At 45.8% G+C, this 17,140-nt stretch overlaps 1 protein-coding gene across 8 annotated transcripts; it reads right to left on the bottom strand.

Annotated features, from left to right (window-relative positions):
• Positions 1-102: 102 nt before the first annotated feature.
• p4ha2 (procollagen-proline, 2-oxoglutarate 4-dioxygenase (proline 4-hydroxylase), alpha polypeptide 2) lies at positions 103-16,326 on the bottom strand. 8 transcript variants are annotated; one of them, XM_040182384.2, is made up of 16 exons: positions 16,175-16,315; positions 12,478-12,574; positions 9,207-9,303; positions 8,678-8,829; positions 7,140-7,277; positions 6,596-6,835; positions 5,739-5,935; positions 5,252-5,428; positions 4,660-4,730; positions 4,409-4,508; positions 3,900-3,953; positions 2,587-2,646; positions 2,445-2,510; positions 1,380-1,448; positions 1,129-1,225; positions 103-930 (listed from the first exon to the last, which is right to left on the bottom strand). In XM_040182384.2, exons 2-16 carry the CDS (start codon positions 12,554-12,556, stop codon positions 860-862), a joined length of 1,668 nt encoding a protein of 555 aa, XP_040038318.1. In that variant the 5' UTR covers positions 12,557-12,574; positions 16,175-16,315; the 3' UTR covers positions 103-859. The 8 variants fall into 8 exon arrangements, with proteins under 8 accessions (XP_040038318.1, XP_077963109.1, XP_077963106.1 ...); XM_078106983.1 differs by having other exon boundaries at positions 16,053-16,284; XM_078106980.1 differs by lacking the exon at positions 16,175-16,315 and adding an exon at positions 12,915-12,980.
• Positions 16,327-17,140: the final 814 nt, after the last annotated feature.

Below are 17,140 nucleotides of genomic sequence, written 5' to 3'. Positions count from 1 at the left end.
CAGGTGGAAAAGGGGAACATCACAGTCCTGAATTCTCACGAGGCCAAAACCACCACTGAATTCATCCGGTTTTCATCTGAGAAATAGTCATGACGCAAATCATTTAAGTAAAAGACACTGTTTATTAAAGGGTTTACCGCCTTCCAGAAGGACAACATATGAAATAGAAAGTGAAATAATTTAAACACTATATAAATAAAAACAACAAGGACATGATTGACATGTCCTAAACAACAGAGAACAAAGTGAGCATTTGAAAAGTTAACAACAGACAAAGTAAAGTTAATTTGTGTTTAAAACATGGTAACGAACAGCTGATTCCCAAATGAACCTTTAAATAGTATATTTTATACTGGTTAGTTTATGCTAGTTAACCACCTTATTCCGCCAGGCTTTAAAGCTGATTTAAAGATTTTAGGGAAGATGTCTCCATATTCCTGCATTAGTTGTTGATTAGCGGAATTTTTCAAAAGAAAACAACATTGCTGGTTCTTCAGATATTAAAGCTCATTAATTTAATTTGTGACATCGAGGTAAACCCGAATGACATCAGTTCTAGAAGTTTCTTGTTTTTCACAGCTCTGATATCAGCGCAGTAAGGCTTTTTATTTATCACCAACTGCATTTCATTTACTTTGAAAGGGCTGTAACTAAAAAAACAACAACTATATCTTTGCTTCTGGCATCAGCAGAAAAAAAAAAGTTTGTATGTATCCGTTGGTAAAAAAATAAAAAAAAATCATCCAGCCAGTTCATACAAAAAATGCTTTTAATGTTCTAATAAAATATGTACACATGCTGAAGACGAGTAGAGAGACACGTGTTCATGTTTTTAGCATGTTCAGGTGGGGGTCAAGCTTCAGTCCACTTCTGTTAAGCCACACGGCCTCCTGAACTCCTGCCCGCGCTCGTGGATCCACTTGTTTGAGACTGAGGAGGCAGAACAGAAGAAGTTGTGAGCCACTAGAATCCTTCCCTTCATCGAGTAGAACATGAAGATCAATGCAGACTTCTTTCCATCCAATGAGGAGAATTAATGGTGATGAAAAAAAAAGCCACGGCAGTTGCCTTTTTGATGTTGTAGCTAATTGGGAAAACCATCTAAATGTCATCTGAACTTTGACCCACCCCATTTGCTTCCCACTAAGACGGGGCAGGCGGCGTGTCGGGTCCGGTAGTCTCCCTCGCCGCTCCTGAACAGGTTGAACCAGAACACCGCCGTCCCCTGCAGGCGAAACGACACAAACCGAAACGTCACGGGAGGAACGGACGCTTTCACACAGTCAACATGGGTAAAAACCTTTCATCCTCCACAGTGACACACACACACACACACACACACGCACACACACAGTGACACACACACTCGGTTGTTTCACCTTTTTCGGACGGATTGCTGCTCCGAAGTCGGGGAACACGGTGGCTCCTCCGGCCTCGACGTCACTCATCTGAGAAAAGAAAAGATTTGCTGTATTTTTCCCTCAAAAGTAAATAAATAAAGTTCAGATTTTATTTTTTTCCCCAGAAATAGCAGATGCTGTTAGGAAGGGTCAGAAGCCAGGATGGTTGGATATTTACGACTCAAAAAGAACCAACTTAACTCTTCAACGTGAGAAACTTCTAAGACTCCCTGAAGAGTCATATGTGATCAAATAAACAGAAATAAAGTGCACAAAATGACAAGTCACGTGTTTTCACAACAAAGGACTTTGTCTTCAGCACTTCAGTGAGAGAGTAGACTAAAGGACAAAGAGTCAGATTTGTTTATTGATGGTCAGTTATCCTGAATTTGAATGCTTGATAGTTTTGTTCTAATCTTTTTTTTATTCAAGGGAGTATTTTTTTCTATTTCTGTAGTATCTGCTGCTACGCGGCCATAATTTATCTTCAGGAATAAATGGTTTACTTAATGCTGTTATATTTAAATCCTTTCATTCTGTCCATCCCCATAACGGCCTGATAATTCAGAACAAAAAGGAGACTGATAATAAAAGGATCATTAATATTCCACATGAATCAAGGTGAACAGCAAACTTCAATCAATCTCTAGCAGAAGGAAAAACAAGTGTAAAACTTATTTAAAAGTTTTTAAAAAATCCTCTTTTTGTATATAATTGTTTTATAGAGGGTTAAACGAAGAGTAGCTACTACTTCAGCATGTTAATGGATGGCCAACAAACCTCTCAACAATATGTACTGGAACTGATTGACAGAAGAACTGAGGTATTTGTCTGAAGTACAATTTGTGAGCGCAGCCTCAACTCTACATTTAGAAATGTGTGACTGCAATGGTGCACTTAAAAAGGCCCAAATTATTGTCAATCAATCCAAGTCCAAGATTGAACCAGAGCTTGTGAATGAGCCTGTGGGGCCGAGCGGAGGTTTTTTTTAGCGATGCCACACGACCGGCCTTCATTCAACGGCGACTGGATGCACGTACTCACGTAGTTTAAAAAAGTCGCCACGCGATTTCCAGTGCCTAATCTTTTGAAAGCATCAGGCTCATCTTTCTACAGAGATAAAATTCAGGAAGAAAAAAATACATGATGAAAAGAACTGCCAGCTCGCACGCTCCCGTGTACTCACGTAGTTCAGGAAGGTTGCAAGTCTATTGCCATCACGCTTGAGGTTGCTGTCAAAAGGACGCTGCAACAAGAGTGTTAGAAGGTTTAAGCCGTCACAAGCAGGAGCCCAGCCGCTGGAGGCACTGGAACAACACGCTATGTAACAGGCACGGAACAACACGCTATGTAACAGCACGCTAAGTAACAACAACGTAAGTAACAGGAATGCTATGTAACAAGCACGGTGTGTAACAGCACGCCATGTAGAACACACTATGTAACACGCTATGTAACAACATGCTATGTAACAGGCACGGAGTGTAACAACACCCTGTGTAACAGCACGCTATGTAACAACACGCTATGTAACACGCTATGTAACAACATGCTATGTAACAGGCACGGAGTGTAACAACACCCTGTGTAACAACACGCTATGTAACAACACGCTATGTAACAACACGCTATGTAACAGCACGCTATGTAATATGCACGGAACAACAAGCTATGTAACAGCACGCTAAGTAACAACAACGTAAGTAACAGGAATGCTATGTAACAAACACGGTGTGTAACAGCACGCCATGTAGAACACACTATGTAACACGCTATGTAACAACATGCTATGTAACAGGCACGGAGTGTAACAACACCCTGTGTAACAACACGCTATGTAACAACACGCTATGTAATAGGCACGGAACAACAAGCTATGTAACAACAACGTAAGTGACAGGAATACTTTGCAACAAGCACGGTGTGTAGAACACACTATGTAACAGCACGCTATGTAACAACATGCTATGTAACAGGCACAGAGTGTAACAACACGCTATGTAACAACACACTATCTAACCACAAGCTATCTAACTACACGCTATGTAACAGCAAGCTAAGTATCAGACACACAATGCAAGTACGGTGTATAACAGCACGCTATGTAGAACACACTACGTAACAACACCCTATGTAACAGGCACGGAACAACAAGCTACGTAACAACATTCTATCTAACAACAAACTATGTAACAGCATGCTATGTACCAACACGCTAAGTAACAGGCATGCTATGTAACAAGGACGGAGTGTAACAACACGCTAAGTAACAACACGCTAAGTAACAACACCCTATGTAACAGGCATGAAACAACAAGCTATGTAACCACATTCTATCTAACAACACGCTATGTTCCAACACGGTATATAACAACAAGCTAAGTAACAGGCATGCTGTGTAACAAGCACGGTGTGTTACGGCACGCTTTGTAACAACATGCTATGTAACAAGCCCGCTATGTAACATCACAACAATCATAATCATTTTCATTAACTCACCCTCGAGAAGTCGTAATGTGGCTCATACTGTCCTCCGACTCCATAGTTAGCCACCTGGTGACCCAACAAAAAACATTAAACTAGCTGCATTAAAAAACTTCTCTGGCACCTGGGATGCGAAGACATGAATCTTCATAAACTAAAAGTGTTTTCTTATCTGACCTGACATAGATTCATATTCACACTTTACTGCTTGTGGTGTGATCATTTATGTTCTTCCAATACAAAAAGGATTGTCAGTGTATTTAGACTGCAAGATATGATTAATAACGGCAGAGACCTGGGCTTCAAATAAGCCTCTAAACGTGATTGTGAATGTCAGCATGTATAAGATAATATGTAAAGCTTTTACAGACTAATTTGCATCCATAGACTAGACTTTAAAATCTCTTGTTTTTACCACGGACCTGATTTGACTTTCACCAGAATGAGCTGATTATGTTTGGTTGAAAATGAAAGGCCGGATGTCAGATTTGTGTGTAACATGACGATGTCACAATTTAATTCACCTGTAGTAACTCGGCCGTGTCTAATTCAAGGCCCGTGATGTCTTCTATTCTCTGGTTGACTCGGGCGATCACCGGGTCGTCTTCTTCTTCCAACCACGCGCTGAAAACACAACGTCACACACGAAAGTTAAGACTAGTTTGTAGAGGCTGAATCCCTCTAAATGATTGAGATAAATTAGATTATTGGAGTAAACCTCGGTTTAAATTACAATTATTAATAAAAGCATTAATAAAAATAACCTCTCTGTCACCTTTTTGATACTCTGTAGTTGGCGGTGGTCAGGACGCCGGTTTTGGGGTCTCGGACTGTAGCTCTGGCCAGCTGACAAAGAAAAGACAGACAAATGAATATCATCATGCCTTTTTAACATGTAGGTGTTTTCATTTGTTATTCGTGCTGCAGAGATAAAAGTAATATCAGCCAACAGGTAATGAGCGTTGCACTCAAGCAATTGTAAATGTTCCACATGATTATAATGTTCCCAAATGATGTTGTGTGAAGTTAGAAGCTAACGTTAGCGCACAAAGGAGCTGTACCGCGGTCACATGACCTCACATCTCGACCAATCAGCTGGAGGAGGACGTTTCAGGGAGGGCGTATGGTCGTCTCATTTACACTCTTTCAAAAAAAACATAAAAGCTCCTTCGAGTCACCACTTTTTACTGATGCATTTCATACCAAATAACTAAACAAAACAACCTGATTTCAGACTTCTAATTTAAAAATCACGTTGTCTTTGAGAAAAGGGCTTTCCTTGATCTATTCCTGCATTACATAGAATATCTTATTTACTTATCTAATCTGCAGGCAGCTTTATTTTTATTTGTCATAATTCGTCTCACCTTGGGTTTAGCCAGCTCCTTGATCCTCTCCGTCTCCTCGTGGGACAGCATCTCCAGGTAGCGTACGATGTGGGGGCTGTCCCACTCGTCCTCCTCCTTCATGGGCTTCAGCAGCAGGCGGGGGTTCCTCCGCCCGTCGTGGTAGCGGCAGAAGAGGCGGCTGCGCCTGGCCTCGTTCTGGTGTAACCGCGACGACCAACAGAGAGTCAGAAGTAGGTTTAATCCCCGGTTCAGACGGGCTGCATGTGGAGCTTCGTACTGGATTATAATGCGATCCAGTCTATTTATTGAGGAACTGAAACGAAGATTCTCTGTGAAATGAGTTTGTTCTCACACGCTGATTCCGGGAAACTACAGATGTTCGCCCCTCATCCAGCGAGAGAGATTTAACAGATCTTTAATACTTCTCGCCTATAGTGTCTCCCCTCAATCCAACAAACAGTGACCAGCCTGCATGTACGTTAAGATAAAAGCCATTCGTTCTCACCATCTGGAGCCCCTCGCCCCTGCAGAGCGCCTCGTAGGCCTCCCTCTCCGGGAGGTGGTCTTTGGGTCTCCTGTAGGTCCCCAGCCGGATGGGCTCCTCGGGGGCCGGCGGGTAGTCCTGGTTCTGCTCGTTGAGCTGCTTCAGCAGCAGGTGCTCAAAGTACCGCAGGTTCCCTCCGGCCCTCTGGTGGGTGGGGGCTGCCGGGGCAAAGCAAAGCCCATCGTTAGTGGTTTAATAAGCTGCAGAGCGGAGAGGCATCGAGCTGCTTCGGTTACAAAAACGTTTTGGCCCCTCAATGTCTGCCAACACCAAGTGCACGCGTTAAAGAGAAAGGTCATACCGGATTATTTCATCTGATTCATTGTTCCGATGGACGTATTAGCTGTTTTAGAAATACATTGTGAACGTTACTGTGACTCGTTCTGCAGAGGCTGAAATAACATCACATTTCACAAACCACAAGCACTGACTTCACCCTGCAGGAGACAGGAGTGTGTGTCTGTCTGTGTGCGCTACGGGAGGGGTTCATCTGGGCCCCTTAAATACTTAAATACCACAGAGTGCTATTCTGGACTTCGAAAAACGGGAACCTCACGAAAAAGTGCAAGAAGCTGCAGGAGCTTAAAAAGCTTTAAAAATAGAGACGGAACTTTTCTTACCGCGGAAACGTCACAACATGTTACTTAATCGTGTGGTTGACAAATATTTATTTTGTCCCGTGTTGCTGAATCAAGTTTAAACTGGAGATTAAGACCATAAAGTCATGTTTACAGAGGGAATAAATTCATAGACTTATACGGGACTTAGTCGCCCCCTGCTGGTCACTACCGAGAACGCAGCTTTAATACCCGGCTCACCGATGGCCACCAGGCGCCGCGTCAGCTCGATGGCTCGGGCCAGGTCTCCCATCTGGTAGACGGAGTAGCTGAGGTAATCCAAAATGTCCGCCTTGGAGCCCACGGATTCCTCCCCGCCGTCCAGCTGCTTCAGGGCCTGCTGCATCCACAGCACGGCGTGGTAGTAGTCCTCGTCGTTGTACGCCGTCTTCCCCATGTCGAAGCAGTCGTCCACGGACAGCAGGGCGTTGTGGTGCAAACCTGGGGGGGGGGAGGAGTCACGAGACGTTTATCGCTTTTTGTTCATCAAGTCTTCTGCAGAATCATCTCAACCGTGAACATTTTTACTGCAGTAGGTATTCCGATTTGTAAAGTCCAAACCAAGTTGTGGAGACAAAAAGATGTCAAAATTAGGGCTTATTGAGCTTAAACCCTTCACCTCGAGCAACGTCACCTTAGTTGAAACGAAGCCGTTTGAAATAAAACTGAAGTAAAATGGTTGACTTTGCATTCCGCTCTCCTTCGTTAATCCCTTTCTGCGTGTTCCTGTTCGGTCGGCGGTTACCTGGCAGCTTTCCTCTGGAGAAGGCCTCTGAATCCAGTTGGTACGTGTCCTGAAGACGCATCAACGCCTTGGCTGCACCCGTCTCGTCCTCATCACCCGGAAAGTACTGTCTGTGCACCGACATGTTGGAGATGAAGCCTGGCGAGACGGAGGAAAGGGCGGGAACGTCAGCATGGAAGTTCATGGAGTTCATGGAGGTTTCTACAGGGAACACTGTTTTTCCCTTGTTTGGGGATCAAGACTAAAATAAGACTGGTTCGGGACCAGCTGAAAGAAATTTTCTTGAATCACCAAATCAAGTCGACGCCCAGCGTGTCAATTTTGCTGAAGCTAAATATGACCACATGTGGTTGTGTGAATTCTTCTTCTCATTTCATGAAAACATATGTCGACCCTGTGGGGATACGGGACAGGGTCACAAGGGGGAGCCACAGTAATTCAGGAGGTAGCTGGTAGGACTCTTGTTCTCTCTTCTGTGGTCTAATCAGATTGATGCAGGGCAGCTGGGAGGAGTGCACTCATCGCTGGCAGCTGCTGCAAGTCTTCAGGGAGCAGTTAAAGAGGGACATCTTTCAGAGGTTCGGCGCCGAGGGATTGCCGAGTACAGCCTTCCAGACACGCGTTTTCCTGGGTCCGGAGACTTCAGTGGCTTCCATTCCTACGTCACGAGGGAGACACGGGACGCCGCCGACGACGGCGGTGCATTGCCGGAAGACCTGAGTATTTGAGTTGTTTTTGAGAGACATTCAGTTCTACGTTCGGTGCGGAGGATTGCCGGAAGGCCAGAGTATTTCAGTTGTCGTTTGGAAAGAGACAATAAATACGCATTTTGTGTTTATACTTTACCTGGTTCCGGCGTTTGCTTTTGGATCCCTCTCACGAGCCGTGACAGACCCGCTCAATAAACCCAGAGAATTCATAACACAAACTCCTGCTGTCACATCTTCATTTAATAATGTCGCTGGCAAAAAGTCCAGTTCCCATTTTTGTTTTAGTGAGTTTCAGCTGTCTTCATCAAAACATCGGCTGAAGAATCTTCGCCAAACATGGCGGTACGTCTTCCTCCCGACCGTCACAGCTGCTCCCTCCCAGGGCTTCGTGCACCAGATGGAAACGGGCCGAATCAGCAAACAAGCTGCTCTAACGTCTCTCGCTCCTTCCTGTAAATCGGGATTTGAGGCACTCGTATGTGGAAATGCCCCCTTCCTCTTTTTCATTCTTCAACCAGACATCTCACTGCCTGTCGTTGGGCATAATTGGGAGCTAATGTGGAGAAAGTCAAGACAAAAGGGGCGGGTCATCGGGCCGAGAGGTCATCAGGCCAGGTGCGCCGACTTAATTTGCATAAATAGGGATGCAGTCGGTCGTACCTTCATTATGGAGCATGAATAACCGTTGGTACCATCAGGGTTACTCCCTTTCCACTGCTCCTCCGCTGCTCAACTAACTCAACCAAAAACAGCTGCAAGCACTGTGGTTAAATACTTCCTCACCCCTCCCAACCTTCTCTCCCTCCCTCCCTCCCTCCCTTTCCTTACCGTCAGAGGGGTTCTGCAGCACCAGAGTCTCCAGCTCGGACCACTGCGTGTTGAGCCTCTTCATCAGCTTGTAGGCGTTCACCGGGTGAGCCAGGTACCCCTCCGGGTCAGAGGTGGTCACCCTGGTCAGATCGTCAAGTCTGTGGGCCCAGCTATGAGAGACAGAGGGACAGAGAGACAGACAGAGGGACAGTGTTGTGACTGGTGTAAAACAGCCTTTACAGATCCGTATGTAATAATTCTACATTATTGACCTCGTAATGAGAGAAATCTATTTTAGGTCACATGACGTCTGGTGAAAATGTGCTGGGAAATAAAATATTTTGTGGATTAAAAGAGATCTTTCCAATGGTGGTTTTAATTATAAGCCGTTTATAGTTTGTGTAAACATCCTCTCTAATATCTATTTAACATCTATGAAGTATAATATGGAGAGAGGAGCTGACATGACATCTCATTCTAAGGTAACAAAGAAAAGTACTCCATCCTTTTATTCTCCAATCGAGCTATAAATGTTCCCGTCGGGTACCTTTTGACCGCGGCCAGCTTGGACTCCTCTGCTCGGATGTAATCCCTCAGGGACTGGACCAGCTCTTTCTCCGTGTAGATCAGGTCGGTCATCTGGCCTGCAGAGAGGGGAGGACACGGAGGATGAGCGAGGGACAAACATCAGCAGCGCCTTCCTCCGCTGAACGTCTTTGAGTTATAATTTGTTGACCTCCAACGGGGGCGTTTGCGGCATTGTTCTTTTTTGTCAATTGCATTTAAAAGAATCAGGAGACCACAATTGTTTCTCATAAAAGCTATTCAGGGTTCCTCCAAAATGACCCCAGACTGAGCCGGCGTCTTTAAAACCTCCTCCATTTAAATGTATTTATACGGCAAAGAGAAGTCACGCGTTCCTGTTTCTGTCTGCTGGTGCTGCAGTGGTGATTCATTACAGCTCCCCCACACCTGTCAATCCCAGTAAGCCCCGCCCTAAAGCACACCCTGCTTTATTGAGCTCTAGAGAAGTCATCTGACCTCGTACACCTACTTTCTTCCTTCGCTCTGTCACTCAGTCCCTCTCCTCCTACTCACAAAGCCGGCAATCACCTTGACTACATCTTTACTAGAAACTGCTCTACCACTAACCTCTCTGTAACTCCACTTCATGTGTCTGATCACTTCTTCATCTCTTACTCCCTTCCACTCTCTATAACTAACAAACCTCCTTCATTGACTAACTCTATACCGGCTCGTCGCAATATTCGCTCCCTCTCTCCCTCCTCGCTGGCATCCTCTGTTCTATCAGCTCTCCCTTCAACTGACTCCTTCTCACTCTTGCATCCGAACGCTGCTGCAGAGACTCTCCTCTCATCTCTTTCCTCCTCTCTAGACTCTCTCTGCCCTCTTACGACACGACGGACTGGCAAATCCCCTCCGGCTCCGTGGCTGTCTCAACCGGTCCGTGCCATGAGAGCCACCATGCGAGCGTCGGAAAGGAGATGGCGTAAATATAAACGACCTGACGACCTGCTTGAATTTCAATCTCTCCTCTCCTCGTTCTCTGCCTCTATCTCTGCTGCCAAAAGCTCTTTCTACCAGTCCAAAATCGAATCCTCATTCTCTAACCCCAAAAAACTCTTCTCGATCTTCTCCAATCTCCTCGAACCCCCTACCCCTCCTCCCCCCTCCACCCTTCTTCCGGGAGACTTTGTCAACTACTTCACCAAGAAAATAGCTGACATACGCTCCTCCTTCTCAAACCCACCACCTACTTCTCGCGTCCCACCGACCTCACCTCTTTCGCCCTCACTTCCCTCTTTCACCGCCCTCTCTCCTAACCAAATTCTTACCCTAGTAACCTCTGCCCGTCCGACCACCTGCCCTCTTGACCCCATTCCATCACATCTTCTACAATCTATCGCACCTGACCTTCTTCCGTTCCTTACCTTTCTCATCAACAACGCTCTGTTATCTGGCTGTTTTCCCAATTCTCTGAAGGAGGCAAGAGTCAACCCTCTCCTGAAGAAACCCACCCTCAACCCTTCTGAAGAAAACAACTACAGACCGGTCTCTCTTCTTCCCTTCTTGTCCAAAACCCTTGAACGTGCTATCTTTAATCAACTCTCCTCTTATCTCCACTGTAACAACCTCCTTGACCCCCACCAGTCAGGTTTCAAGGCAGGCCACTCTACAGAGACTGCTCTCCTTGCTGTCTCTGAGCAACTCCACACTGCTAGAGCCGCCTCTCTCTCCTCTGTCCTCATCCTTCTGGACCTCTCTGCTGCATTTGACACGGTCAACCACCAGATCCTTATTTCCTCCCTTCAAGAACTTGGTGTCACAGGCTCTGCTCTCTCCCTTCTCTCGTCCTACCTCGATGGCCGCACCTACCGGGTAACCTGGCGAGGATCTGTGTCGGAACCGTGTCCTCTTACTACTGGAGTTCCTCAGGGTTCCGTGCTGGGTCCCCTCCTGTTTTCGCTTTACACCAACTCTCTTGGCGCTGTCATTCGCTCGCATGGCTTCTCTTACCACAGCTATGCCGATGACACCCAACTAATTCTCTCCTTCCCTCGCTCGGACACCCAGGTGGCGGCTCGGATCTCTGCCTGTCTAACTGACATCTCTCAGTGGATGTCCGCCCACCATCTGAAAATCAACCCCGACAAGACTGAACTACTTCTCTTTCCCGGAAAAGATTCGCTTACCCAGGACCTGACAGTCAACTTTGGAAACTCTGTGCTAACGCCCACTTCGACTGCTAAGAACCTCGGCGTCACACTCGACAACCAACTCTCCCTGACTCCCAACATCACTGCGACAACGCGATCCTGTAGATACACGCTCTACAACATCAGGAGAATACGTCCCCTTCTCACTCAGAAGGCAGCGCAGGTACTGATTCAGGCTCTTGTCATCTCCCGCCTGGACTACTGCAACTCCCTCCTGGCAGGTCTCCCTGCCACCGCCATTCGACCTCTGCAGCTCATTCAGAATGCAGCAGCTCGACTGGTCTTCAACCTTCCGAAATTCTCCCACACTACTCCACTCCTCCGCTCTCTTCACTGGCTACCGGTGGCCGCCCGCATCCAGTTCAAAACACTGGTGCTCACGTACCATGCTGTGAATGGATCGGGTCCAGCTTACATCCAGGACATGGTCAAACCCTACATCCCAACCCGCACTCTCCGCTCTGCATCTGCAAAACTACTCGTCCCTCCCTCACTGAGAGCAAAACACTCGACTAGGTCTCGACTCTTCGCTGTCCTTGCGCCGAAATGGTGGAACGCGCTCTCTGAAGACATCAGGACCGCAGAGAGCCTTCACATCTTCCGCCGCAAACTAAAGACACACCTCTTCAGACTCTACCTCGACTAAAGACTAACAAATTGCAGCACTTAAATTGTACTTGTGACGTCACTCATCTATAGCAAATTGTAAATTCGCTTATTTGAGGAAATTGCACTTTCTTGTTTCTTGTTCTCCTGAGTTTGTACCCTATGGTTGAATGCACTTATTGTACGTCGCTTTGGATAAAAGCGTCAGCTAAATGACATGTAATGTAATGTAATGTAGATGGACCATAAGCTACTAAATGAACGTCATGCTGTATTGAAGAAGAGCTGAAACTGGAGACCATAAACTCATCCTCAGTCATTCTCAAGAAGCTTTTCCTGTTAAAACCGTCTGCAGAGCGTAAACACAACGACATGCTCAGTGGATGTGAGTAAGTCTAGTTGTACATTAACGCACACGAGTTACTCACAGTTGCTATTGGGGAAACATCAACCTCGACATCTCAAAGGACTTACTGATGGAGGTGAAGATTTCTGCCCGAGCGGCCGGGCAGCAGAGCAGCGTCCAGAGGACGAAGGGCAGGAACGTCCTCATTCTGTCTCGATCGATAACCTGCGGGGACAAACATCATCACACAATATAAATGTTTTAACCCTTTGACGTTTGTAGAAATCTGTGGATGAACCTTTTAATATTCACGGCCGTCACACATTCAACAGTCGTTTCTGATTTAAGAACAACGCGCTGTTAAACACTGTGTCTGTGTTCCTAATTTGAAGAGATGGTCTCTCCATATTCAAAGTTTCTTGCATGTTTCCTGGAAATGAGTCGTCCTGCAGAGAGGCGTTCTTGTTTCATGGCTTCTATTCTCCGTCTTCTCATTAGGAGAAAACTACGGGTTTTATTCTCAAATGAAACCAAAACATATGGTGCATACGTGCATAAGTAATACCAGATGTATCTCAGATACTTGTGTTTCTTCATAAGCACGCGGTGGGGACATCCAGCAGCACCAAACCTCCCTGCGCCGCCTTCATCATCAGTGTGGTAAATAACTCAGGAGAGGAATCTGCTGCAGGTGGAAAATGACTCATTTCCCCGACATGACACCTGCCGACAAAATACAAGTCGACAAATGAGCCACGACAGAGAGTTTAAGCTCTAAAGCCACAGCTGGTGACTTTAGGAATAATAACCTCCCGTCACACCTGCGTTCACTATTTTAAGACAATAATCTCTGCCTCCTTTTAAAGCGCCTGATCTCAAACACAAGATCCCACCTGCAGAGAGACACCCGGCGGGTTCAACAGTGCAAAGACCGTCTGCACCAGGGACTCTCTCATCTCACGGTCACACATTCACTCAGAATGAACTGAGCCTCAGCTTTGTAATTATGCTTATTTTGCTGGAATGCTCAACCTCGGCTGGAACTTTGTTTGACCAAAACAAACAAAACCTCCTGTCTGGTGTCCCTTAATGCGTTTGGTGCATTCGATCATCTTTCTCCAGACGGACGAGCTGTTTGTCTCCTTCGGGACGCCGAGCTGTCCCGAAATCAAAGCCGGCCTCCTCCTCGCATTTTAAATAGATTCAAGCTTCTTTTGACTGAATGTCGAAATCAAACCAGCCAAACACCGAATAATCCTCAATATCTTATGTTTAATATTCCCTGTGTGTGAGTGACTTGGATCATTACCCAATAAATAAATACATATGAATGATTATTGGTTCATTGTTATTTATTAATGAGATTATAAATATTGTACCGCTGCAACTTCTGTCTTCAGACTCAACTCCAAAACATTCTTTATTAACAGGGAAAAAGTGTAAAAAATGTTATGCATATTTGTCAAAACGTGAAGTGAAGTTAAAATGCTTGTATATGTATTGTGTGAGTATATTACCGTAGTTAGTCCTGCATCATTTTTATCGACAATTACGTAAAAAAAAGAAAACCCTCCGGTTCTCATTTTGGTTCTAAAGCGTCACAGAGGAGTGACCCCCCCCCCCCCCCCCAAGCTTACAAATGAAAAGGACCTGACGGTCCCTCCTTGTAATTTACGGCCCGAATGACGGCTCGGCCCAAACTCAACCCCTCCTGTTTATACAGGCTGTAACACCCATGTCACATTCCTGGAGAGACAGAGAGAGACACAGAGAGCGAGAGACAGAGAGAGAGAGAGAGTGCATGTTCTTCTTTTAGCTTCTTCTCTCACTTGACGACATCCTCAGAGAAAAAGGGAAAGCGACCAGCTGTCTCCAGTTCACATCGGGGACAATTGGGGACGTTTTTAAAAACAATAACAAACAAAAAGCCTGAGAAGTGGTTCAGTGTAAAACGCATCTCTCTCTGAGCGAAGACTCAACATTGATGAGCTGATGAACGCGTGTGCAGACTGATGGATGCACGTCACGTAACACACGTGTGCACGCGGAGCATCGGCGGGCGGAGAACGTGCTCAGACAATCCACCGCTGCACCGGCAGACTAAACGTTTCAGATGCAAAGTTGAAACTTGTTATCGGTGTGCACAGGACAAACGGAAATACACTCAAAGCTACTGTGAGGAGCTTCTAACTGGTCCTGAACCAGTCTTGACTTCTCCTCCTCTCTTGGGGGGAAGGGGGTCCCGGGGGAACCAGGACCAGGACTGAGGGTCAGTCAGAACCTGCTGCAGTAACACAAGGCTGAAGTCCGAAGTTGTGACTTTAATCAACATACACAGAAGAACAGCCGATGTCCTGAAGGTTCTCTGCTTTCACTTTCACACGACACCACATTTTTGGACGAAGAATCATTTTTAGTCTTGCAACAATTTCGCAACTCCGTGCAGCGCTAACAGAGCGCAAAAAGTTAAAGGTTAAGCAACACACACACACACAAGTCCACATACACACTGTCAATGTCCAAACGCATTAAAACACCGAAGGTTCATATAAACAATGTATATTAAAAAAGACACTGATGTTATGGCTCATCAGCCAGACATTTAGATAACCATCGCTTTAATATCCACGATAAACTACACACAACCAGCGGACAGGAGACACAAAAGAAGCGTCTCTTGTTCCATCCGCGTCCTCAGAGACGTCCTCACGGTCACCACACTATTGTGTGTCTCTTTGTGTTCACTTTCCATTTGCGCCAAATCCAATTACTGCCATTGAAGTATGTATAAATATAAACGCCGCAGAGCGTCTTTCATCCGCCGCGCACGCAGCCCTTTATGCTGCGGCGGTGTTTGGAGAGGGTGGGGGAGGCTAAATGCTTTTACTTTTGCAGCTCTATGTTTAAAATAACCCTAATAGGAGGGCATCACACGCGAGACTGTAATGAGGCAGAAGCTGTTCTATTGATGGGTAAGTACATGTTGCATTAGGTGTTATACTCTGTAGACATCACGGAGGGTACGCAATCTTATAATAATATTACCTTTCTCTTTCCTAAAAACCCACTGCAACACACTGAAGTTATTTCACAATCCCCCTAAATAATTAAGTTTGACTCTAAATAACATTATGCTGCATTGAAGAACACTTCAAACGAGAGATTGAGACCATGAACTCATGTTTACAATGTTTACTGAGGGAATAAATCGTAAGTCATTTCCTCATAGCCGTCTATGGGAGCAGAGGAGTCGCCCCCTGCTGGTCACTACAGAGAAGTAGAGTCATTTCCTCATAGACGTCTATGGGAGCAGAGGAGTCGCCCCCTGCTGGTCACTACAGAGAAGTAGAGTCATTTCCTCATAGACGTCTATGGGAGCAGAGGAGCCGCCCCCTGATGGGGGGGGCAGGGACCAGAGACCCCCGACCGGTTTAAAAAACAACGCGGACAGGATGGTTTCTCCAGCTGGACCGTAGCCGTCCAAATGACGTCACACGGTCGTTTCTAGAACGTCCCCAAACCTCTCGGGTCCACCGTTCAATGTTTGAATAGCTCTGCAGCTTTAGTGACGTCCCGTACGCGACCCCGCGTGAGGTTCTATGCACACAAAATAATGAGCGTAAAGAATAAAAGTTGGTCTTAAAGTATTAAAACAGTTTTCATGTTTCACTGTAACGTCGCGGGGGGGCGCTGGTCCTCTCACCTCCCCGGGCACCACACCACGTCTCCGGTGTCTGGCACCGACACCGAAAAAAAACACCTAAAATCCCCCTCAAAGCCCCGCCGCGGGTGACGTCATCAATGGCGTCCGTTACGGTATCTTACCGGTACTCGCTCTCGAGCCGCGGGGGGGGGGACGGGGGGGGGCGTTGCGGTGCGGAAAGGTGCTCGCCGGTGGCACAGCGGGGTTCCGAGCAGCACGCGCAGGGCTTTTTGGGGGCTTTGGCGCTGCCACGTACAGAAGCCTCCGGGAGGGATTTACCGTAAACGCGGGAGCAGGCGCGCGGGGGACATTCCTCGCTCGAAATCTGATTTGTATGTGTATTATAATCACAAGCTGCTAAATTATGTTTACATTAAGAACACACTTTTATCCAATAGAACCAAGCCCGGAATTCAAAACGATACTAAAAGTGAAATTACTTATTGTTGCATTATTTATTTTTATCTGATCAAGGTGGTAACAATCTGTGTACACTTTTTATTTGTTGCTTGTGAAGTCAGATAATGAGAACATGAACAGTGATGCAATCAGTAAAAAGTAAAATAGTCCCGTTTGAAATGTAAGGAGCTATTTGAAATTCATTTTGCATGATCAAATGCATTATTTATAAGCACATGCAAATTGCTGTAGACCTACTTTTCGTTCCCAGTCTTTAAATGGGATATATTATCAATAAGAGTCCCTTTGCATAAAAACAAAATAGTTGCAGTTTAAGAGGATCACAGGGTTATTTTGCCTCTCTAGTTCGCACTTTCAGGGTCTTTACGGTAATGTCCTCCGTGCTGCGGGTCACGTGCACAGTTCTGATCTGGTTTGTGTTTCTGAGCTTGTTCTCTGGATCTACTCAACCACATCTGGAAAAATAAAATATTTGGACACAGCTTTCCACTTAATCTTGTTCTTGGAGACCTGTGTTCTGTTCCTGTGCTTTCAGTGGTACCAACGGGAGAAATTGGATTTTGACTAAATGCCCACAAAGATCTAATGAACACGGCTTGTAATGATAGTTTCTGCATCTGAAGCTACATAATTAGTTTTAGCTGGAAATATAATTTCATAAAAATAAA

The sequence above is a fragment of the Gasterosteus aculeatus genome, chromosome 7 (assembly GCF_964276395.1).
Source record: "Gasterosteus aculeatus chromosome 7, fGasAcu3.hap1.1, whole genome shotgun sequence".
NCBI classification, from domain to species: Eukaryota; Metazoa; Chordata; class Actinopteri; order Perciformes; family Gasterosteidae; genus Gasterosteus; species Gasterosteus aculeatus.
Note: the sequence above shows the minus strand (reverse complement) of the source record. Positions and strands in the feature narration are given on the sequence as shown.

Excerpts from the sequence above, each read along its gene's own strand:
- p4ha2 (XM_078106980.1), bottom strand. The coding sequence starts at position 12,965 with ATGTCCCCACCGCGTGCTTATGAAGAAACACAAGTATCTGAGATACAT. Across the intron at positions 2,511-2,586 it reads TTGCAACCTTCCTGAACTAC|AAAGATGAGCCTGATGCTTT; the intron begins GTGAGTACACGG and ends TTATCTCTGTAG. Across the intron at positions 1,226-1,379 it reads CAGCAATCCGTCCGAAAAAG|GGGACGGCGGTGTTCTGGTT; the intron begins GTGAAACAACCG and ends TTTCGCCTGCAG.